This window comes from Carcharhinus amblyrhynchos, chromosome 3 (genome assembly GCF_965287045.1).
Source record: "Carcharhinus amblyrhynchos chromosome 3, sCarAmb.v2.hapA, whole genome shotgun sequence".
Lineage (NCBI taxonomy): Eukaryota > Metazoa > Chordata > Chondrichthyes > Carcharhiniformes > Carcharhinidae > Carcharhinus > Carcharhinus amblyrhynchos.
In genome coordinates this window covers 40,548,071-40,571,743 of record NC_137326.1, presented here as the reverse complement: position 1 = coordinate 40,571,743, position 23,673 = coordinate 40,548,071, and the positions used below count along the sequence as shown (strand labels likewise).

The 23,673-nt window shown below is 40.9% G+C and overlaps 1 protein-coding gene and 1 long non-coding RNA gene across 4 annotated transcripts in view; one reads left to right on the top strand and one right to left on the bottom strand.

Moving 5' to 3' along the window:
• The window catches only part of LOC145339010 (FERM domain-containing protein 4B-like), a 317,833-nt gene that overhangs the window by 271,398 nt on the left and 22,762 nt on the right, over positions 1-23,673 (top strand). For both annotated transcript variants that reach the window (XM_080183444.1, XM_080183436.1), the window contains exons 12-16: positions 14,476-14,552; positions 19,173-19,311; positions 19,473-19,614; positions 21,575-21,708; positions 22,487-22,606. In XM_080183444.1, the coding sequence (XP_080039570.1) occupies positions 14,476-14,552; positions 19,173-19,311; positions 19,473-19,614; positions 21,575-21,708; positions 22,487-22,606 (612 nt within the window). The remainder of the gene's footprint in view (positions 1-14,475; positions 14,553-19,172; positions 19,312-19,472; positions 19,615-21,574; positions 21,709-22,486; positions 22,607-23,673) is intronic.
• Positions 5,809-23,639, bottom strand: LOC145339048 (uncharacterized). 2 transcript variants are annotated; one of them, XR_013885945.1, is made up of 4 exons: positions 23,530-23,639; positions 13,138-13,262; positions 11,220-11,367; positions 5,809-5,904 (listed from the first exon to the last, which is right to left on the bottom strand). It is a non-coding gene; the product is annotated as an uncharacterized LOC145339048 (long non-coding RNA). The 2 variants fall into 2 exon arrangements; XR_013885944.1 differs by lacking the exon at positions 23,530-23,639 and having other exon boundaries at positions 13,138-13,409.

Here is a 23,673-nt window from a genome sequence, read left to right as displayed (position 1 = left end):
TCCAGATTTTTGACCCAGTGACAATGAAGGAATGACTGTACAGTTCCATGTCTGGATGTTGTGTAGTGGTATCCCCTTGCATTTGCTGCCATTGTCCTAGATGGCAGAGGTTGCGGGTTTGCAAGGTGTTGTCAAATGGGCCTTGGTGAGCTGCTGCAGTACATCTTGCATATAGTACACAGTGTGGCCACAACATGTCCTTTGTTTGAATAGAGGGGAGTATGGTAGGATGAGAGAAGAATTGGCGAATGTGGACTGGGGGAGCGCGTTGGAAGGTAGGTCTGCTGAGGAGCAGTGGAGGATCTTTAAGGAGATCTTTCTTGGTGCTCAGCAGAAATTTATTCCGATGGTTAAAAAGGACAGTAGGAAGAGAGGTAATAAGCCGTGGATAACGAAGGAGGTGAAGGAAAGTGTTAAATTAAAAGCGGAGGAATTTAGAGTAGCTAAGAGCAGTGGGCGAGAAGAGGATTGGGAAAGGTTTAAATGTCAACAAAGATTGACAAAAAAGTTGATAAAGGAGGGTAGAAGAAGCTATGAAGCTGGGCTAGCACTTAATATAAAAAAGGATAGCAAGAGTTTTTATAAATATATAAAAAGGAAGAGGCTGGCTAGGGTGAACGTTGGTCCCTTAGCGGATGAGAAAGGGGACCTAGTGGTAGGGGATGGGGATATGGCTAAGGTCTTGAATAACTTTTTTGTTTCTGTCTTCACGGAGGAGGACGTGAATAATTTGCCGGGTGTTAGCGATGGAAAGGTGGTAGGACTGGAGGGTCTTAATGACATTACTGTTACTAGAGAGGTGGTGCGCGACAGACTGGAGGGGCTGATTGTGGACAAGTCCCCAGGACCGGATGGAATGCATCCGAGGGTTCTGAAAGAAATGGCGGAGGTGATAGTGGATGCCTTGGTGGTTATTTTCCAGACGTCGCTGGATTCCGGGGAAGTGCCGGAGGATTGGAAAACGGCTAATGTTACGCCGTTGTTTAAGAAGGGTGCCAGGCAAAAGGCGGGGAATTACAGGCCGGTTAGTTTAACGTCTGTGGTAGGTAAAATGTTAGAATCCGTCATTAAGGAGGAAATTGCGAGGCATCTTGAAGGCAATTGCTTGATAGGGCAGACGCAACACGGTTTCATTAAAGGGAAGTCGTGTCTGACCAATTTACTGGAGTTCTATGAGGATGTGTCTAGGGCGGTGGATAGAGGAGAGCCGGTGGATGTGGTCTTTCTGGATTTTCAGAAGGCGTTTGATAAGGTACCTCACAAGAGGTTACTGCAGAAGGTCAGAGGACATGGAGTTGGGGGTAGGGTGTTAGCGTGGATAGAGGATTGGTTGTCAAATAGGAGGCAGAGAGTGGGGGTCAATGGGTGCTATTCGGATTGGCGGTTGGTGACTAGTGGGGTGCCCCAGGGGTCGGTGCTGGGGCCTCAGCTATTTACCATTTATATAGATGATCTGGAGGAGGGAACCGAGTGTAGGGTGTCGAAATTTGCTGATGACACCAAGATTGGGGGAAAGGCAAATTGTGCGGAGGGTGTGGAGAGTCTGCAGAAGGATCTAGATAGGCTGGGCGAATGGGCCAGGAAATGGCAAATGGAATTTAATGTTGGCAAGTGTGAGGTGGTCCACTTTGGTAGGAAGAATGGTAGGAAGGACTATTACTTACGTGGCGAAAAACTGCAGCAGGCGACGGTGCAGAGGGACCTCGGGGTCCTTGTGCATGAGTCGCAAAAACCCAGCCTGCAGGTGCAGCAGGTGGTCAGGAAGGCGAATGGGATGCTGGCCTTCATAGCGAGGGGGATTGAATATAAAAGTAGGGAGGTCTTGCTGCAGCTGTATAGGGCATTGGTGAGGCCGCAGCTGGAGTACTGTGTGCAGTTTTGGGCGCCGCACCTGCGCAAGGATATTTTGGCCTTGGAGGGAGTGCAGAGGAGGTTTACTAGGCTGATACCGGAGTTGAGGGGGTTGAGCTATGAGGAGAGGCTGAATAAACTAGGCTTGTACTCGTTAGAGTTTAGAAGAATGAGGGGAGATCTCATTGAGACGTATAAGATGATGAATGGGATGGATAGGATAGAGGTGGAAAGACTCTTCCCGCTCAAAAAAGACAGTAGGACTAGGGGGCACAGCCTCAAGATAAAGGGGGGGCAGTTCAGAACGGAGTTGAGGAGGAACTTCTTCACTCAAAGGGTGGTGAATCTCTGGAATTCTCTGCCCGTTGAAGTGGTGGAGGCTGCCTCGCTAAATATTTTTAAGAAGCGGGTTGATGGGTTTTTGATAAGAGAGGGGATTAAGGGTTATGGGGAGAGGGCGGGAAAGTGGAACTGAGCCACGACAGATCAGCCATGATCTTATTGAATGGCGGGGCAGGCTCGAAGGGCCAGATGGCCTACTCCTGCTCCTATTTCTTATGTTCTTATGTTCTTATGCTGGTAGTTGGGAGAGTTGATGGATGGCGTGCCAATCAAGCTTTGCCTGGACGATTTGGAGTTTCTTGTGCATTATTGGAATTACACTCAACCAGGTAAGTGGAAAGTATTCCATCACCCTGCTGACTTGTGGGTGGTGGACAGGCTTTGGGGAGTCGGGAGGTGATTTCCTTGCCACAGAATTCTCAGCCTCTTACAGCCGCAGTGTGTATAGCTGGTCCAGTTCAGTGTCTGGTCAATGGTAATCTCCAGGATGTTGATGGTCAGAGACGCTAAGATGTTGGATATTAAGGGGAGTTGGCCAGATTTTCTCTGATTGGAGATGGTTAAAATCTTCATCAGTAGAATCCATACTGATGTATTCTTCTCATTCAGCTGACAGCCTTTCGAAAACCTTTCATTCAAATCTAGTAAGTCCTCTTTTTGCACAGTGTGCATAGAAGTAGTCCATGTCCATATGCAACATGGCATGGACAGCATTCAGGTTTCGACTCATAAGTAGCAAATAAGATTTGTGCTACTCTAGTGCCAGGCACACAACATTCCGCAGCAAGCAAAAATCAACCATTTTCTCTCGATTGAGTGGCACCACTATTGAAACCCCCGCTATCAACATGCTGGGGGGTTACCATTAACCAGAAACTGAACTGGACTAGTTATGTAAATACTGTGACTACAAGAGCAGACCAGAGGCTGGAAATTCTGTGGTGAGTAACTCCCCTCCCTGATAACTGTCCACCAGTCAGTGTGATGGAATACTCTCCACTTGCCTAGATGAATGCAACTCCATTGACACTCAAAAAGCTCCACACGATCCTGGACAAAGCAGTTTAATTCGCACCTCATCCATCAACTTAAACATTCACTCCCTCCACCACTGACAGTGTGTAACATATTCAAGATATGCTGCTACAACTCGTCAAGGTTCCTTCAACAGCACCTTCCAAACCGCCACCATTGAAAGAACAACGGCTGCAAATACAAGGTAACAATGCAACTACAAGTTCCCTTTCAAGTCACGCACCATCCTGATTTGGAACTATGTTGCCATTCCTTCACCACCACTGGGCCAAAATCATGGAATCCACTGAGGGTGTACTGTACTATATGGACTGCTGTGGTTCAAGAAGGCAGCTCATCACCACTAGCACCATAAAAGCAATTGGGAACAGACAGTTGCAGGCCTAGCCAACGATGTTCACATCCCATGAATGAACATTTTAAAAAACACAAAACTTATGAATGGTAAGTTGTATCAACTAAATTGTTCTCACCATTTTGTCGCATTTGACCAAATCTGTCATTTGATCTATCATTCCATCCCATCAATCCCATCCCATCGCTCATGGAAACAATCTCTCCAGCCTTGCCAACAGCGTTCAGTACGCGAGTATAACCACAAGCTTCTGGCGGTCTATCATTTTAATTCTCCCACCTCGCTCTCACACTGATATCTCTATCTTTGAACATAAGAACATAAGAAATAGGAGCAGGAGTAGGCCAACTAGCCCTTCGAGCCTGCCCCGCCATTCAATAAGATCATGGCTGATCTGTCGTGGCTCAGTTCCACATTCCCGCCCTCTCCCCATAACCCTTAATCCCCTCGCTTATCAAAAATCCATCAACCCGCGTCTTAAAAATATTTAGCGAGGCAGCCTCCACCACTTCAACGGGCAGAGAATTCCAGAGATTCACCACCCTTTGAGTGAAGAAGTTCCTCCTCAACTCTGTTCTAAACCGCCCCCCCTTTTATCTTAAGGCTGTGCCCCCTAGTCCTAATGTCCTTTCTGAGCGGGAAGAGTCTCTCCACCTCTACCCTATCCATCCCATTCATCATCTTATATGTCTCAATGAGATCTCCCCTCATTCTTCTAAACTCTAACGAGTACAAGCCTAATCTATTCAGCCTCTCCTCATAGCTCAACCCCCTCAACTCCGGAATCAGCCTAGTAAACCTCCTCTGCACTCCCTCCAAGGCTAAAGGGAGTGCAGAGGAGGTTTACTAGGCTGATTCCGGAGTTGAGGGGGTTGAGCTATGAGGCTTGCTGTATTGTGATGTAGAGATGCCTGGCATTGGGGTAAGCACAGTAAGAAGTTCCACAGCACCAGGTTAAAGTCCAGAAGGTTTATTTGGCAGCACAAGCTTTCGGAGCATTGACCCTTCATCAGGTGTTCCAGTGAAGCTCATTATAAGCTTGAGGAATAGTACCTCATCTTAGTCACTTTACAGCCTTCATGACTCAACATGGAGTTCAACAAGTTTGGGTCTTAACTTCATTTTGTTTTTTTTTCCCCTTACCTTCATTTTCCCTGTGTTTTTGTTATTCACCAGTCTCCTCCACCCAGCTACTCCTGGCCAAATGTGCCCCGTGTATTCCAGTGCCCTGACGTACCTTTCTTGCAGGCGCTGCCCAGCAAACAAACCCACCGATGGGACAAGCCCCTTAAACTGACCATTCAAGACAATCCAGACAGGAAAAAAAACTGAGTGTTATTATCACAAAAGCTTACTTTTATTTCCGATAAATAAACTTTTATTCAATAACTTCAACCTATAATAACACTGACTTAAGTTTCCCTAGCCCAGGACCATCCATTGTTACCCTGGTTGAGATCAATGGGAGGATTCACTCAGTTGGCTAGATGGCTGGTTCATGATGCAGAAAAATGCCAACAGCATGGGTTCAGTTCCCATACAGGCTGAGGTTATTCATGAAGGCCCTGCCTTCTAAACCTTGCTTCCTCGCCTGAGTTGTGGCAATCCTCAGGTTAAATCACCACCAGTCAGCCAATGGTCATCTTGGACTATGGTGACTTTACCTTTATTCAAGTATACACACACACACAATTTTATTTATGTTCATGTTAAAGTAGTCACATTGTAGTTAATTGTGCCATGTGGTGTACTAGTTCAACCACAACTTCAGCTGAGATATGTGATCTCAACCAGGATAACAATTGTTGCGTTCCTGGGCAATGGAGACAAAATTATAAAAGTGTTCACATTTCTGATCGCTATCCAGTAACTCCCACAGAAAACTATATGATGCCAGATGAGGACAGGCTTGAGTTAACTTTTATGCTGTCCAGCTTGTGTATCCTGCCAACACTCACTTTGCGCAAATTACAAACAATGTTTGTATAAAGGCTGCTGGACCCAAATCAAGCACAGTCTTGTTAGGCCTAAAATAGACAAGGGCTGATGTTGGCAAAAATTTCCATGCCTCAATCAGATTTTTTAAGAACTGTTTTGTGGCACTGAATGGTCTACTCTTCCATTGTTTTCATGCCATTTGTGTCTGAATTCTGCTACTCCACAACCGTTAAGAGCGGACACATCAAATTCCTGTCTGCAAAATTTAAACTATGTTTTTATACATACCCTGTCTGTTCTTGAGGATTTCTCTTCTGAGGAGTGTACTAATCAGCAACAGATTAAAAACTCTTGAACAGTGAGCAGCTCGACCTCAGTTGGTCCTGTAGTAAAATCAAGCATTAAATATACTTTTTTGTGATTGAACAGCTTCCCAACAAATATAAAACATTTCCTTTGAAGGTCATGCAAAGGACTACACTGAAATTATCATGCAGTAATGAAATACTGCATTTTCCAATAGGTGCTAAGGTCCATCCCAGGCAGCAAAATCCACACAGTAGGATGGAAATGTGGCGTATTACAAATACTACAGAGGTTATGAAAACCAAGTGTTCAGAAGAAGTCATGTTTGACTCAACATTAGCAGGTTCTCCTGCAATGGACATTCAAATGTCCATTGAATTTGGTGGTACCAGATGATGCCACTGGCAGGAGGGGTCAGAACATTCCAGCCATTCTCTCTGTCCTCGGTTGCTGCTAGACCAGAGATTTTCCAGCACGTTCTGTTTTTATTTCAGATTTCCAGCATCTGCTGCATTTTGTTTTTGTGTGGCTCCAGAATTGTTGCTGCAGTAAGACTCCTTGGGCCAATCCTCTTGCCAACTCCATATGTTCATCCAGCGCAAAGATTATGTGGGTCCCCCAGCCGCTCGGTCAATTCGAGAATAGCGTCTAAGCCTCTGAGTCTGCCTTGTGAGGACATCAGCCGTTGCTTTTGTTTGAGCTGTAGTGACTAAAGACAATAACATACTACCATAACACAGTCTTTTTTTCTTGGCTCGCAATGTTTTCCTCCCTCCCTGTAGGGAAGCACCTGGTCTGCACTTTTCTCACAAAGGCACAGATGCAATCAGTAAGAGATCTTTGACTATTTTATTTTCCACCTAATTATATAGTGGCACTTGTTAATTGAACTGCTTTCTCTTCCAACCCCTCACTTCTTTCCACCCCCTCTTTGTGTACACACACCCACATGTAGAGATGTTCCCCTGTAAGCAAACTAATGGGACCTGCTGAAATGCCATTTAGTATTTTCGTTTAGTACAATTGAAAATTCTGGAAAAAGCATTTTGCTCTTCTAAATAAATATTGGGTAAATTGTATATTTTAGCAATATCAAATGTGATTCAAACTTGGGCAAAATTCCAACTAATGATTTTTTTTAAAAATTACATGATAATTACCATTTAAAACAAACAATATCCTCTTATCGGCCTTTGCTGTCTATTATGTTTTTGACTGGAAGTTAAAGTGTCGTTCAGAGTGCACATTTTAGGTTTGGAGTACTCCTTAATTAATTTTCTAAACAAATGGGAGCGATATCTCCAAGAAACTTATGCATGCATATTTACTTGGAGAATTTATTATTGTATCCAATACAAGTACTAAGTCCTGTTGAATTCATTGCTCTGCATCGCGTCTTAAGCATGATGGAAACCATAATGAGGTAAAGCATGTGTGATAAATGCTGTTCTGGGAATATAGTATTTAATAACAAATGTTTATCATTTGCTTAAGGGTGTTTTAATATCACTTTTGCAAAACTGATCATGTCAACAGTAATTATGAAATACAGGACTGATTATGAAAATGAAAAATTGTCTACTTAGCTATGCGGACAGGAAAAAGTTGTGTAGATTTGTGCTGTAGGTTTTCCCATACAATTTCAAAAATGGGTTTTGATTATGAACTTCATTCTAACAGCTTTACAAATAACATTTTTCAACATTAGCTTCTGGATACATACTCTGCATTGTTTAAACTAATTAATTTTGTTGTCCAAGCCCATTATTTAAATGGACTCCAGTTACTCCATCTTAATTGCTATGGCCTCTGGAACCCTGGATGACCATGCAATGGGCAATGTTTTGTATGGAGGAATTGAATTTGTTGGTAGAGGAGGATGAAGTAATCAACTGCACTAAAAGGCACAGATATCAAGGAGGAATAGAATGTCATCATTAAGTAGGATATAATTGTGGTAGAATTTTAAGGATGCAAACTCTTGAACTCCCTGCTGCCATTTAACACTCACTTGAGCAGTGATAGGCAGTGGACGGGTTTTGGAAGGAAGCCCAGGTCTGGCCAACCGTTCTTTAACCCAGCCAGGCACAGTGCTCCAGTGGCCAGAAGTGGTACTGCAATATTCTGCCAAGGATTAATTCCTGGAATTTTGGGAATTAGGCCAGGGGAGGAGGAGTTCTGGAGCTCCAACATCAGAGCTGGCTTTCAAATACATTCCTTACAAGAAGCATGGTAAAATATGTTTCTTAAAAGCACAGTATCATCACAAAATATGTATGCTTTTCAGTGTGTTACTAATAATAATATTGGGTCTTCACTCTATATTGTGATTCAAAGAAGACTGCGTTCTGTATCTTGCACGTGCTAGATGGCTCAGGGTTCCTTATTGATTTGTGACATGAGGCATTTCTATATGCCCACAATCATAATAACTGCATCTTCTCCCACAGGACAATGGCTAATAAACTGTGCTAGTCAAATGTGACTTCAGGTTTCTGAGAAGTGATAGAATAAGGAGAGAATGATGGGAGCAAAGAAGGGGAGAGAGAAAAGTACGGAAAGTAAATGTGTGAGAGAAAATAGAATGGGATTTTATTTGTGCTAACCTCTGTTGTAAGAAATGGATGGAGTGCAGTTCCTATGTATTATACAGATGAATCAGAATATTATTGCACAACTAAATAGGAATTTATATGGTTAACAATATAAGTATGGGGACTAACAATTGTAAGGACAAACTTTGATTAACAAACAAAAGTATTTGCATTGTAGCTTGCATGTCTGGCCTAGTGCCACGGTTAGCAGCTATACAGCCTAAATGAAATCTCTTCAACCTGAAGGCACCTATGGTACCTAAATTCTGGCAACCCAGGCCCTAGACTTTTCCATCCCACAAGCTCATGCAATTCAAACTTACTCGTATATTTGTTTATTTGGCGTTTGTCCAGCCTGAAACTTGTCGGCCTGGAAGTTTGGAAAGAGCTGTTTATTTTTTTCGCAAGATTGTCATTTTGGTAGATAAATTCTATTTCAGAATTCTGAACAAGATGTGTAAAAAAAAAAGTGACTTGGATCATGGATTTAAACAGTAGCTGCCAAGCCTTCATGATACCCAGTCCACAAAGACAAAAGCGAGGGAATCCCTGGTCTAAATAACTCCCTTCAAAACCATTCTTGGATGTGCGAGAATATATCCGCATTTAAATTGTTGGTTGACCTCTGAATAAAATACTACCTCAATACAACTGTTAAAAAGAAACATCTTGCATTTATGTAGCACAAGTCATATGCTGAGGAGTCTCTGAATGTTTTCAAAGCTTCGCCATAGTTGGAATGCTAGTTTACACACAGAAAGCCTTCTCTGAAAGTAATTTTTTTTAATATTCATTCGTGGGACATGGGCATCATTGGCTGGCCAGCATTTATTGCCCATCCCTAGTTTTCCGAGGACAGTTGAAAGTTAGCCACATTGCTGTGGCTCTGGAATCGCGTGTAGGCCAAACCAGGTAAGGATAGCAGATTTCCTTATCTAAACAACAATAGTGAACCAGGTGGCTTTTTCTGACAATCAACAATGGTTATCAGCAGGTTCTTAAATCCAGATATTTTTATTTATTTCAAATTCCACTCTCTGCCATGATGGGATTCGAACCCGGGTCCCCAGAACATTACCAGATAAATGACCAGATTATCTGTTTTAGTTGGGGGGAGGGGGCGGGGGCGGCGTGAGTTGCAGGGTGACACTACTACTGTTTGAATAGTGTCAGAGATAATTTATGGTAAGAGGGCAATCGTTCTATTCCTTAACGTCTCATCCAACGGTGTAGCATGCAGTGCTTTGTCGAAGCTTCAGTCTGGAATACATGCTCAAACTTCTGGAGTGCTGCTTAAACCCAAAAGCTTTTGACTCTAAGAGGAGTACCACTGAGCCAAAGCTGACTCCTAACATTACACTGTTTGTCTGAAATGTGCACAATAGTCTTTTTAATGTTTATAGAGTATTACTTCAACATTGCACTTGTCTGATCAATGTTCATTTGCTGTTAATAATGCAGTGCTATTGAGTGAAGCAAGACTATTGAGAGCCTGAGATTACATTAACCAGGGCTGGTATGCTGCAGCAACCTTCGTACATACCTGTTTGCAATGTTTCGTCTGACTAAATGAGTCGAAAATTGTTCTCTTTGGGAATTCTTTAATTAGAAAAGCTTTCATTCCAGTGGACTTGCTGATGAGTAAAGCTGCATAAATTGATTTTCTGGCCAATCCAGTTTTATACTCATTCTGCAGGTCTCTTATCTTCGTCAGGGGAACAGTTATGACTAAAGTTCGGGTAGAAGTGACTGTGCTTGAGGTAGGGGTTATTACAGGGCTGACTCATTGTTTGTTTAGAGGTTGAGTGCTAACCTGTTTCTGCATGGCTGTAGGGACATGGCACACGTCTAGTGAAACTAAAACAGAGCTTTAGCTCTTCTATTTATTTTTGTATCCTTTCAACTATTTTGATTCAAGAACTTTTAAGAGGGCAATAAATGACTGGGTTTCATGTCTGAAAGGGATTGTGCATGGGAGCAGGAGTAGGCCATTCCAACCATCTAGGCTGCTCTGCCAATCAGATCATGGCTGATCACCTACCTCAATGCCATTTTTCTGCACTATCCCCATATCCCTACGTGCCATTAGTATCTCTTGCTTAATACAAGGGCTGAAAATTTCCATCCTCATTCGGGGCTGGGATTTTCCTGTGCCATTGAGAGTGAACAGAGTTCTGGCTGGAACATCAAATTTTCCATTCTCACTCGCAATGTGTCCCGCCACAGATAGGACCAGAGAATCCTGCCCAATGTATGTACTTTTCTCAATTAGTTTCTTAATTAATTCTGCCATTGAATGTTAACATGGCAGTATTCACTTTACATACTGATATTGAGGAACATAAATGAAAGCTGTAAGCCATACAACATCATACATAGGTTTATTGCCCAGACGTATCTGCTTTCCAATCTAAAGTAACTAGAAATAACCCAAGTTGAAAGTGACAAAGAAAATCAAAGCAAGGCTTTTATTTTAAAAATTGTGAAAATATTGGCTGCCAAATTTATAAAAAATTAAGAATTATCCTTTAAATTTTTAAATTGAACAAAATGACTTTGCTTGCTTCAAAAACTTCCTCCAGGTTTTCTAGCGGAAAAAGCTAAATTGAAGCTAAATCTGCAAAATGTGCATTTATATGATGAATTTCTTTCTGATGATTATAGAAGGTTTGAATAGAAAGCAGAACAAGACTAAAAGATGCAAAAGGATGGGAAGAACTTGTTTTTAATTAATGCTTTTCACACCCACAGCATGCCAAATATTTCTCAGTTGATTAAGTACATAAAGTGCAACACACCTATTGTAATGTTGGGAAATGTCGCAGCAAGGCCCCACAAACAATAGGAAGATAAATGACCAGATAATCAGTTTGTGATAATGGTTGAGGACACTGGGTAACCTCCCAACTCTTCTTTGGAAAAGATCCAATGACTTAGTTCTTTCACCTGATAGAACAGGAGGCGGCTCAGTTTGACATCTCATCTAAAGGCAACTCTTCCAGCAATTCACGTCCTCAATACCTTGGTGAAGTTTCAGCCTAGACTGTGCTGAAAGCTTGAACCCACAAATTTCTGATTTGGGTAGGGGTGCCACCAATAAGCTGCATCTACTATTATGGGTGGGATTTTCTACCCCTCCTTCCCCCTCCCCCCCGCAGTATATTTTATGGTGGTAGAGGCAGCCCGTCATTGAGCACAGGTGGAATGTTCTGATCCTGCCACGTCAACGGGGTTTCCTGTTGTTTGCACCCTATGTTGTGGTGGTGGGTGGGTGAATGGGGGTGGGGTGGTGGTGTCGGCAGGACCAGAAGATCTCACCTGGTATCACAAGATAACATACATAATGGATGAGATACTTTGAACAGGCTTCAAATAGCTGTTACTAATGTTCCCCCACCTCCCACTCTGTATACTGATTGTGCCATTCATTATGGAATATAGAGTTGTCAATTTTGCATGTTTTCCTTGAACCTGTGACTCCTACAGTTTGCAAAATTCTATTACATTTATTTTTTTAAAAGGGTAAACCTTCTCAGTGAGTGTCTACGCTCACTGTAAACTTAATGCTCACTGGCAGGGATGTACCGGGCATTGGAAAATTTCCCAAGTGCTGATCTAAATGATTCTCCAAACCAAGCTCTAGCATGTCAGACAGCATCTTTAAAAGAAAAAGAAAATGTTAGAGGAATAGCCCTTCAACAGATGCAGATTGCTGAGTGTTCTGACTTGGGATTCTGGGAGGGAAGGATGGAAATAAACAGGGCATAGGCTTGTATAGGACATTCGGCACATGCCAGTGTTCATACTTCACTCGAGTGTCTTCCCACTTCTCCTCATCTAAATCTACCAACAAGCCTGAGGGTGACACAGTGGTTAGCACTGCTGCCTCATAATTATGGCCTTGGATGACTGTGTAAAGTTTGCATGTTCTCTGTGTGTCTGCATGGGTTTCCTCCAGGTGCTCTGATTTCCTCCCACAGTCCAAAGATGTGCAGGTTAGATGGATTCACCACAGTAAATTGTCTTTGTCCAGAGATGTGTAGGTTAGATGTATTAACCATGGTAAATGTATGAGGCTACAGGAATAGGGTGGGGGAGAGGGCCTGGGTAAGATACTCTGTAAGAGAGTTGTGCATTCTTAATTGGCTTCCTTCTGCACTGTAGGGATTCTGTGAACATAACCATTTATTCCCTTCTCCCACATATACTTGTCCAGCTCCTGTAGTTTGGCTCTTCAAATGCCTCTCTGAAATGGCTGAGCAAGACACTCAGTTCAAGGGTAATTAGGAATGGGAAGCAAATGCTGGCCTTGCTAGCAGTACCCACATCCCATGAAAGAATAATTTAAAATCTAAACTCACTTCAACCACTCCCTGTAGTAGTGAATTCCATATTTTCACCACTCTTTGGGTAAAGGCAGCTTAAGCAAGAAATGCCTGGCAATGAGTCAGTAGTGTTATAACTTGGAAAGGGTTTGGAAATCTTCACATTTCACTCCAGATAATCCACATGTTAATGTTGTAAAGTGGTTGTGGCTGGATAAGGCATCGAGAAGCTTACCAGTCAGTGATGCATATTAGGTCCCCATTTGAACACGGCACTTTGGGATCTGTAAACCACGGTGTGTCAGTCTGTGCCTGAGCACTGACAGCGACGTGTTGCTTCAATTGATTATTTTGAAAATAAAATGTCATATGTCATCATCATGAAACTAACCTAATCAGAAGGTCAAGCATGTGTCAGCTTTCTCATCTGTTTGTTGTCTCGATATGTTCCCAGCAGCTCTGACTCCTTTATCAGTGAATCTTGTTGCCCCTTTGACAAACGGCATATTGACGTAGCTGCAAAGAAAGTAATAATTAAACTGGTGTTCTACCGAGCATCCTGCAGAACCAGTTTGGCTGGTTTTGTTGCAGACAGCTGACTTGAAATGGCACCACCTTGAAAGTGCCTCAAGTTAGATTTTTTTGAACGCAGGCATTGAACAAGGTAAGGCATTCCAGTGGGAGCTGGGAGTTCTGTAAATTTTTTGCTGTGACAGTTGCAGTGTTGCTACTGGAATAGTCTCTTAAAACTACCAATTGTTTCTCTTGTTAAGGTGCTAGAAAAGTGAATCTCGGCTGAATTCCTTTCCCCTTAGTTTGCTTCAAATTAACTAGTTGCAAGGGGTGGATTCTGAAAGGTAACTTTATTTTAAACAAAGTAGATGACGATGTTGGCATGAAGAGGGGGTGGGAGGAGTAAAACGTACGAAGGCTTGGAACCCACTTAGAGGAAGCTTAGCCTTAAGGTGCAGTACGAGGAAAGTTCCAATGGTTTTTAAACACAGGCAACGAATGGTTCTTAAGAGCCTTGTGACGAGGAAGCATGAACACGAAAATATATGTTACACTTCACCCTTTGTAACTGGTGAGTTGATTTGCGAGTGTACAAATAAACTTTTATTAATGGCTGTGGTGCCTCGGGCTTTTTGTAAAGTCAGTGGTGTGTTTTCAATTTTAGTGTCAAACTTTTATGTCAGGAAGTAATAGGGAGCTGCCACATCCAGAAATGAAGCAAAGATTAAAAAGGTTGTCTGTGACTTAGCTAAATGTACATTAAATCACCAGGTTGGAAGCTCTCTTCCCTTTTGAGTTCATTTTGTTACTTTTAAGGTTTCACAAAGCATCATTTTTTTTATTATCCAACCAAGGATTTTGTACAGTAAGCCACTTTGTAAAGCAGTTGAGTGGTCAGTGAGTGGAACACACATTGCTAATTTAAATGGTAACTGGACCACTGCAAAAGTGAATTGGCAACGTGTATTGACAATGAAGCACCTTAAAAGGGAAGATATTAACAGCTGGGAAAAGGAAGTCATTGTACATGTTCTATCTTTACAGTAACACAGAGAATTTATCGAATGGAGAGTTATGATAATGATGGTCAGTTCTATTTTAGAACTTCCAGTTTTCATATATTTTAAATGTTGCACCCTTTTTCATTGAGACCATTTATTTGCTGGGACTGTGAGCGCAGGTTATAACTCATACTTGCTGTTCTGCTTGTGTTTAGCTATTCCAGTGGAAACAGCTTGAAAATTTATACTTCCGTGAAAAGAAGTTTGCGGTTGAAGTTCATGATCCTCGTAGGTAAGTTGTTTTCTTTGATAGCATAACTTGAAATTTGCCTTTTAGTTACTGAATGTGTTGCGACAGGTTTTAACAAATGATATTTTAATGTAGGTTTTCTTACAATGTGTTTGCAGAATCCAACATGCTTTATTCAAGCAAATTAAAGAATAGTTTTTGAACAATTAAATGTTTTGAAATTGAGGATTAATGTGGATTAATGAGGATTATCTAAAATTTGATTTCACTTCATCAGCTTGAGAGCTATGAGCCTACAGCAATATCATTTTACTGTATTTTTTTCGCTAGTTTATTTCATTTTTTACACTAATAGTTGCTGGTGTTCTCTTTATCTCCCTCTTCGCTGACAAACATTGGCTCCCTGTCCCCAACACGTTAAATTCAGTGCATTCTTGTGCTTACCTTTAAATCCCTCCATGGCTCTACCCTACCCTTTTTTTTCTTACCTCCCAGCTGTATGTCTATGCCCCACCCCTGAAATTGTGTTCCTCTCTAACTCTACCCTTTTTTATGTGTACCCCCACTCTTCCTTACCACCACTGAGGGAAGGCTGCACTATTGGAGGCGCTGTCTTTCCAAAGCCATGGGAATCTCATCAAGTGGACGTGAAAGATTCCGCAGCATTACTTTGAAGAGTAGAAGGGAAGGTCTCCCTCCTATTCTGGCTGCAATTCATCACTCTACCAACAACACTAGAGCAGAATTGGCCAATATTACATTGCTGTTTGAAGGAACCTTGCTGTTCCCACATTGGCTGCAACATTTCTACATTATAACAGTACTTCAAAAGAAAAGTACTTAATTAGCTGTAACATTTTTCAGACATCCTGATGTTGTTAAAAGTGCTCTAAATTGACCTTTAGCCATTTTAGTGCACTCCTCCTGGAAAAGGCTCCTCAATATATAACCTTCACATCAGGCTTTTGTGATATTCTTTAGTTTAAAGGCACTATCTAGATGACAACAGTTGAATATTTGCTCTGCTGCTAATTGGTGTCTTAATTGTTCATAAGCACAACATTCTCAAGCTCTTAAGTTCCGATGACTTCAGTTCATCCAAAACTCTAGCATTTTATCCTGCATCGAGTTCCATTTGCCTCTGTCACATGCACTTGTTGCCCTACGTTGGTTCCCTGCCATCCAGCTGCTCAAATTTAAAATTCTTCTCCAAGTGCTTAATATTTATTAAGGTCTTATCTTTCTTCATTTTAACCTCCTCCAACCATTCTCTAAATTCCCCAGTCCTCTTATCTGCTGTTTGAGGCACCCAGCCCTCCTCTGCTGCCACTCGCAGCACCAACTGGTGGCTTTACCTTCAGCTGCCTGTGTACCATTCTTAAAATTAACTTCCCCTTTTTTTTGCCTAGAATATGATCTCTATGATGAATTTGTTTGCGGCTTGGAGTCAGTTTTTCTTTTGTCTCAATGAAGTATCTTTGGATATTTTCCCCATTAAAAGCATTTTATAAATGTTAGCTGTTGCCTCTGATGGCAGCAAGGAAACAAGCTCTATAATTGTTACATGCATTTGAAAGAAAATGACCCTGTATGAATTCACTGGGAGCATGTGTGTACCTGAAGATAATGTGGAGGGCACTCCTTATAAGAAGGTGCCAGAGTGTGGTGACTTCTTACGAGCTGTGCCCAGCATACCCTCAAATTCTACCTTTTACTCTCATTCTTTGCTTTTAAAACTTTACTCTCTATGATTGTAACACTACATTCTGCACCCTCTCCTTTTCTATGTATGGTATGCTTTGTATAGTGTGCAAGAAACAATACTTTTCATTGTATACTAACATATTTGACAATAATAAATCAAATATCCTTCCACTGAGAAATTCTCAGCAAAATTTAACATTTCCCCATGGATTGGATGAATTTTCAGAGCAAATTATTTTTGAAAAAGCATTTGTTAACTTTAGAAATGATAGTTCTAGTATGGAGCCACTTGTGTGCGCTTTAATAATTGTTTTCATTTGTATTTTTAATGGTATACTAACTTCCTTTTTAAATTTTATTTTTATGCTGCCTAAGCAGCTACAATCTGTTTTCTACATTCCATTTCTATTGCCAGATTTATTTCTGGGGAGAGTAGCATAACAAATGCTCCTATTTATTGGCTTCTGGCCAGTTTAAGCCCTACTCCTGAAGAAATTAATAAATTTCAGTAAAATGTAATTTATTCAGCCATTATTGGAGTGGGTTGGGGATGGGAGGAAATAAAAGCAAACAAGAAGTTTTAATTGTTTGCATTCTATGTCTGTGTCTTTGAGTACTTCATGACCTGTAGGTATGTTAAATATTTTGCGAAGGTTGCACTAGTCGTGTGTTAAGATGGTTGATAATTCAGTTTCTGGCTTGATGGTGGCTGGCGCAAGTTCATCTGGAATGCTGCCTGTTTCAGTGCAGTGAGTGAAAGGACAGGAGTCCTACTGATAGCCTTCTGCCTAACAATTCAAAGTGGCATTAGCTTGCAAGCATCCATTTGTCCACTATCAATCCCAACTACAGATAGAGAAAATCCAGTGAACTACATACAAGTATCCTTCGTGCTCTTAAAAATGAGAAAGAACTGTTAATGTGCTCCAAGTGTCTAATTCATGTATTGTAGCTTTAGGAGATTACATACAATTTAAATCAATTCCGAATAATATTGTAGATTGTAGGCATTAGGGATTGCTTGCTCCTTTCATTTATATTTTTGAAACAGCTGTTTGGATGAAAAAAAATGCACAAAAAAGGGGGCACAGCTGGTGCATTTTCCTGAAATCCTGGTCTAAAATTTCATAAGTCTTGATCACTGGCCCAGCATTAGCCCTTCACCTAACCTGTGAAAGCACAGTTCATGTCATTTGTCCTTGAAATAACATTGAAAGTAGCTAGGGAGAAGTCCATGGTCCAGGCCATCTGGTCCTTTCAGTTGGCAGAGGAGTTGTTAACAGCATGAGAAATCTAATTCGTTTGTCAAAATAAAAGATGCATTTCAGTTATTTTCAGAACAATGGAAAATATGCAATTAATTCCAGCACTTCACTTTCCAAATGTTTAATTGAAGCTACGGTCTCAACTGCTATTCTCTAAATTGTCACCACTGCTTGTCCAATTATCTAAAGACATTATGACTTGCATTTATGTAGAGCCGTTCCCCATGTTAGATATTTCTAGATACTTTGCAGTCATTTTGAAGTGACACTAGTCACTAGTGTAGCACTAGAAAGGCAGCAGTCAATTTATATGGAATCTTTTGCATCCATCTTAGAAGGAGCTAGTTCCCCAGTTTAACATCTCATCCAAAAGACTCCCAACAATGCAGCATTCCCTCAGTACTCCAGGGAACCATCAGTCTAGGTTTTAGTCTCTGCTGTGTGTCTTGAACACATAACCCACAACTCAGGGTGAAGAGTGCTACCAGTAGAGCCAATGGTTGACACGTGAGCGGAACTTTCCCCCAACTTAGTATTGGAAAGACCACAGTCTTCATTCCCTGACACAAACTCCATTCCCCTAGCCACTGACTCCAACCATCTCTGTGACAAGCGTCTGAGACTGAATGGGACAATCACAAACTTGGTGTCATGATTAAGCCCAAGATAAACTCCCAATCTCACATCTACACCTGCCTCAACTCTTCGGTTGCCGAAACCCAAATTCATGCCTTTGTTGTCTCTATCTAATATTCCAATGCTGCCAAGCCTCCCATCTTCCATCTTCCAATTAAGATCATCCAAAACTCTGTTGCTCACATCCTAATTTACAATTAAGTCCTGTTCATTCATTATCCAGTCCTTAGTGATCTGCAGTGGCTCCAAGTTAAGCCACACCTCAGTATGAACATTTTCATCCTTGCTTTCAAATCCTTCTATGCCCATGCCCTCTGTAATCTCTTTCAACCTTACAACCATCTGAGATAAAAGCATATCTCCAATTGTGGCCTCTTGAGCAGTCCCATTTTAATCATTCTGTCATTGATGACTGAACCTTCAACTGCCAAGGATCTAATCTCTGAAATTCCTTTCCCCATGGGGCAGCACGGTGGCACAATGGTTAATACTACTGCCCCACAGTGCCAGGGACCCACATTCAATTCCCGGCTTGGGTCACTGTCTGTGTGGAATTTGCACGTTCTCCCCATGTCTGCGTGGGTTTCCTCCCACAGCCCAAAGATGTGTGGGTTAGGTGGATTGGCCATGCTAAATTGACCCTAGTTTCAGGGGGACTAGTTGGGGGTTATGGGGATAGGACCTGGGAGGCCTGTGGTTAGTGTAGACTTGATGGGCCAAATGGCCTCCTTTCTGCACTGTAGGGATACTACCTCTGCCTCTTTATCCCTCCTTTTTTTAAAGAAGATCCTTAAAGCTGACTTCCTCGCCAAAGCTTTTGACCTTCTGCCTCATGTCATCTTAAGTGTCTGTCAAATTTTATTTGGATGAAGCTCTTGTGAACAGTTTAACCACATTAAAAGCGCTTGATAACTATTTGTTGTCACTATGGAGCTCCATTTTCTGCCATTGGGTTTGTTGTACTAAATGTAAATCTCAAGTGAGCTTACTCTTGGATCCTTGGAATCTCTTAAAAACAGTAACAAATCCTATTGGATGCCTTTTTTTTTAAATTCAGAGTGCCATTGTCGCGAAGAACATTTGGGCAGACTGGGCTGGTGGTAAACACGTGGTATGCAAGTACTTCCCTGATAAAATCCATTTGGGTGATGGCAATAAGTCAACATCAGTTCTACTTGGACAGAAAACAAAGCAAAGTAAGTTGTTGATCAGAAAATGGATTAAAACTTGTGGATGAACATTAGAACTTGAACACCCATTTGGAATGTAATTCATTGGCTCTCCAACTCAAATAAGATCCTATTTTGGCATTGGGGAGAAAATAATTTTAATATAGAACTCTCTTTTGCTCTTTTAGGCAAAGATTCCATCAGCAAGAAGTCTCAGTGATATTGCAATGGACTTGACTGATACAGGAATGCCTAAAGCTTCTAAACTGGCAAATGTGGATGGCAAAAATCCAATTATAACAGCTAGTAATGGCAGTCTAATTTCCTCAGGTAAAATCTTTGCTCTGCATTTTTTCAACATGTCATAAAAATATGTGATTCCATTATATAAGAGGGCAGATAGACACTATTAAACTTTTATGCAGTCCTTCATTTTACTTCAGCTTTTCAATATTAATATCTTAGCCCGAGATTTTCCGGTCCTGTTGAGATGGGAGTCACTGCAAGAGATTCAACAGTCCTGCCAGAAGTCCACTGACTTTTGACAGGATGGGATGCTGCAGACAGAGCCAAAAAATTTCACCCTTAGTGATTAGTGTTAACTTAGTGTTTAATTTCCCTTTAATGTAAATCTTCATCAAAGAAAATAAATTAGAAATGAATTATTAGTGCATGATTATTTATTATTTACATATTTTTGAAACCATATTTACTTTCAACCAAACTGAGCATTATCACATAATGAATCAACTCTTGTTCTTAAACTTCCGAGTTGGCAATAAAAATATTTTGCACTTAAGTGAAATCTGTTGGACTTTAAGGTATGTTAGAATTATGAACTGAATTAACTTGTTTTTGCCATGATCTCATTAAATGAACATATTACAGAAATCTTCCTTGTTTGCTTTACAGTAATTGTTTGTTCTGTTTAGTGGGTTCTGGTTTTGGTTCAATACAATTCACTCTTTGTTTTGCTATTACTGATTGTGCACAATTTAGACTCTGTGCAAGTTAGATTTTTTTTGTGAATTCAGATACAGTTTTCAAGCTTCAAATTAATTATATTTGAATGCATTCCTCAGAGTACCAAATAATTTGACGTATCCCTCTCTGTCCCATCTAATAGAGAGGTTGCAAAAATACAGATTAATAAGCCCATGTCCTCTAGTCCCAAAGATAAAGGGGTGAAGTACACTGCTGTCTCTTCTGAGGATTCATTGCCCGGTGCATACCTGTCAGCCTAGCTTATCTCATCACAGCAATGCTAGAAATAGTAGATCAAAAACTTGCTTTGTCAAAAAAAACTTTCCAACTCGTACTTGTAAATCCTTTACAGGATTGGAAAGTCTAGTGAACCACACGAATCAAAGATATTAAGTTTTACATTGTATCATATTTGAGTTTGAATTGAATATTCCATTTTCATGCCTGACATACTACCAAATAAATATATCTGACGCAACATAAATCTTGCACGAGAGAAAATGAGATTTAGCAGGCTTTTGAAGGATTCGCTTTCATTAAAGCAAATTTGTACAGTGCTCAGTGACTATGTTGAGGTCAAGTAAAACTGAGCATTACTTGAAACTCTGTTCCCACTCCTACAGATGCTCAGCCATCTGTGAAAATCAATATATGGAGACAACTTCAGATAATAATGCACTATATTGATTTCAAGTTCCAGTTAATGGATCTTTTTAGATGTAAGGAACTAGAAAAAAATGTATATTAAAATGGATTCGGTATTTACATTTAATACACACAATTAAATTCGATATTTAAGTAGGATATGGAAAAATGTATATAAATTGTGTTCATTACATACAGTTTGTCACATGTTCGGTTTTATTTTGTAATGGACGTTGCGCACATTTTCTGAAGAGTAATTGGAAATGAAGTATCTTTCTGTTCTGGAATGGCTCCATTGTACAAAAAAAGGGGAATCTCTTGAATTTAAAATCAAATGAAAGCTCTAAAATTGGTTGTAAGAGTTTTGATCTACAAACTAATTTCTCCAATTGATGCACATGTCAAAAGCTTTGTGAAAGACTGCCAAACAACACATGGACATGGTCTGCTTACAAGCTGCCGGAGAGCATTCTTCTCAACAGATTCTGCATTCTACTTCTGCTGACTGCAGAGACCTATACAGACCCTGCAGAGAGGGCATCTGTTGCTAAAGTTATTCTGCATTTTGTGGTTTTGAACTACAGTACTGCACATGATCATTTTCATGTGTTTTTTTTCATTATTTAGATGTTGCTAGTAATTATAATGTGCATCCATTTAGGTTCTCAGGACTCTGAAGTCAGTGATGAGCAAAAGAAAGAAAAGTTAATTGAGTTGAAGCAACGTCAGAGTGCATTGCAAGACACTCTCAATCAAAAAGTGGAGGAATTAAAGAAAATTTGTTTACGAGAAGCTGTAAGTATAACCTTAAAATCACAAGTTTCATTATTGTACTGCTTCAAATAGCAAATGTTCAATCTTCTTATCCCTTGTTTTGAATAATTTGTGTCAGCTGGTTGGCACAGTTGGTATAATTCTATATTGCGCTAGAAGGTTGTGGGTTTTTTTTATTTATCCATGGGATGTGGGCGTCCTTGGCTGGGCCAGCATTCATTGCCCATCCCCGCGGACTTTTAAGAGTCAATCACATTGCTGTGGATCTGGAGTCACATGCAGACCAAAGTAGGGATGACAGATTTGCTTCCCTTAAGGACATTAGTGAACCAGATGGGTTTTTAATGACAATCAGCAATGGTTTCATGATCATCACCATTCCAGATTTTTATTGAATTCAAATTTCACCATCTGCCATGGTTGAATTTGAACCACGGTCCCCAGAGCAGTAGCCTGGGTCTCTGGATTACAAGTCCAGCGACAATATCACTATGCCACTGCCTCCTCTGCAATCCAGTGCAGCACCGAGGGAGTGCTGCATTGTTGAATGTTGTCTCTTTCAGAAGAGATGTTAAAGTGAGGCTTTCAGCAATTTTTAAAAATCTTACGCTGCTATTTTAAAGATGATTAACGGGGATGTTCTCCTCAGTGTGTGGTCAATATTTATTGCTCGACCAATACCTAAAACCAGCTGATCTGGGTATTATCACATTGCTTGTTATGTGCAATTGTTTGCCACACCTCCTACATTAGAGCAGTAACTAGACTCCTCATAATTGTTCATGCATTCCCATTATAGGAGTTAACAGGCAAGCTACCAAAAGAGTACCCACAAGCATCAGGAGAAGACCTTCCACATGTTAGACGTCGAGTGGGCACAACTTTCAAATTGGATGACAGCCTCCTTCAAAATGAAGAGGCAAGTGTTGCATGCACAACAGATCTAATGAGGAGTGGTGAGACAAGTTATGCAATAGAAAAATTGTCATATCTAACATCTACTCTTCTTATGAAACTGGTTATGGAACTATTTTCTTCCTTCCCCTCATTCAGTAGATGATGACTTGTGCTTTAATATTGTTCCGAAGGCTCTGTGACCCTCCAATATAAAACTCAAGTGGTTGCCTTTATTTATGAAGTTACACAGACAGTCTAATCCAAAAACACCCACACCAAAATTCACTTCCCAGAAATGGTCATTAGAGATGGGAATTTATTTTTCCCTCCCCTCCCAAGCACAAGGTAATCTGAGGCACATTTACTTCACTTAATTCCAACTAGATGAACTCGCTAACCAGGAATCAAACTTTTATCCTTCCTGGTCTGTGTGAATCATGTAATGATAAACCTACTGAGGCATTGGTGGTGCTAACTTCACATCTTGGCATACCAGCAGAGAACTTTCATCTAAAAAGAATGCTTATGTTGCAATTATATTGACACATTGTTAGGGGTGTGTCTTCATGCCTCTCAAACCACAGAATCAAAGAACTCCGACGGTGTGGAAGTAGGCCATTCGACCCATTAAGTCTGCACTGACAACAATCCCACCCAAGCCCTATCCCCCACATATTTACCTTGCTAGTCTCCCTGACACTAAGGGGTAATTTAGCTTGGCCAGTCCACTTAACCTGCACATCTTTGGACTGAGAGGAAACTAGAGGAAATCCACGCACACATGGGGAGAATGTGCAAACTCCACACAGACAGTGACTGGAGGTTGGGACTGAACCTGAGTCTCTGGCATTGTGAGGCAACAGTGTTAACTACTGTGACATTATATTCTATCTGGAACAATACATTTCTTGCATATATGCAGGAATACATTCACTTGCTGCTCACCTTTCTGGCACATTTTATTGTTTCCTTTTCTTCCATTTTATTTAATAATTTGCTGCAACATTGAATTTTTATATGTTCCTTTCATGTCACTGGTTCAACACATCACAGCCATTCCGCTTTCTTGATAAGATTCCTGTGTGACAT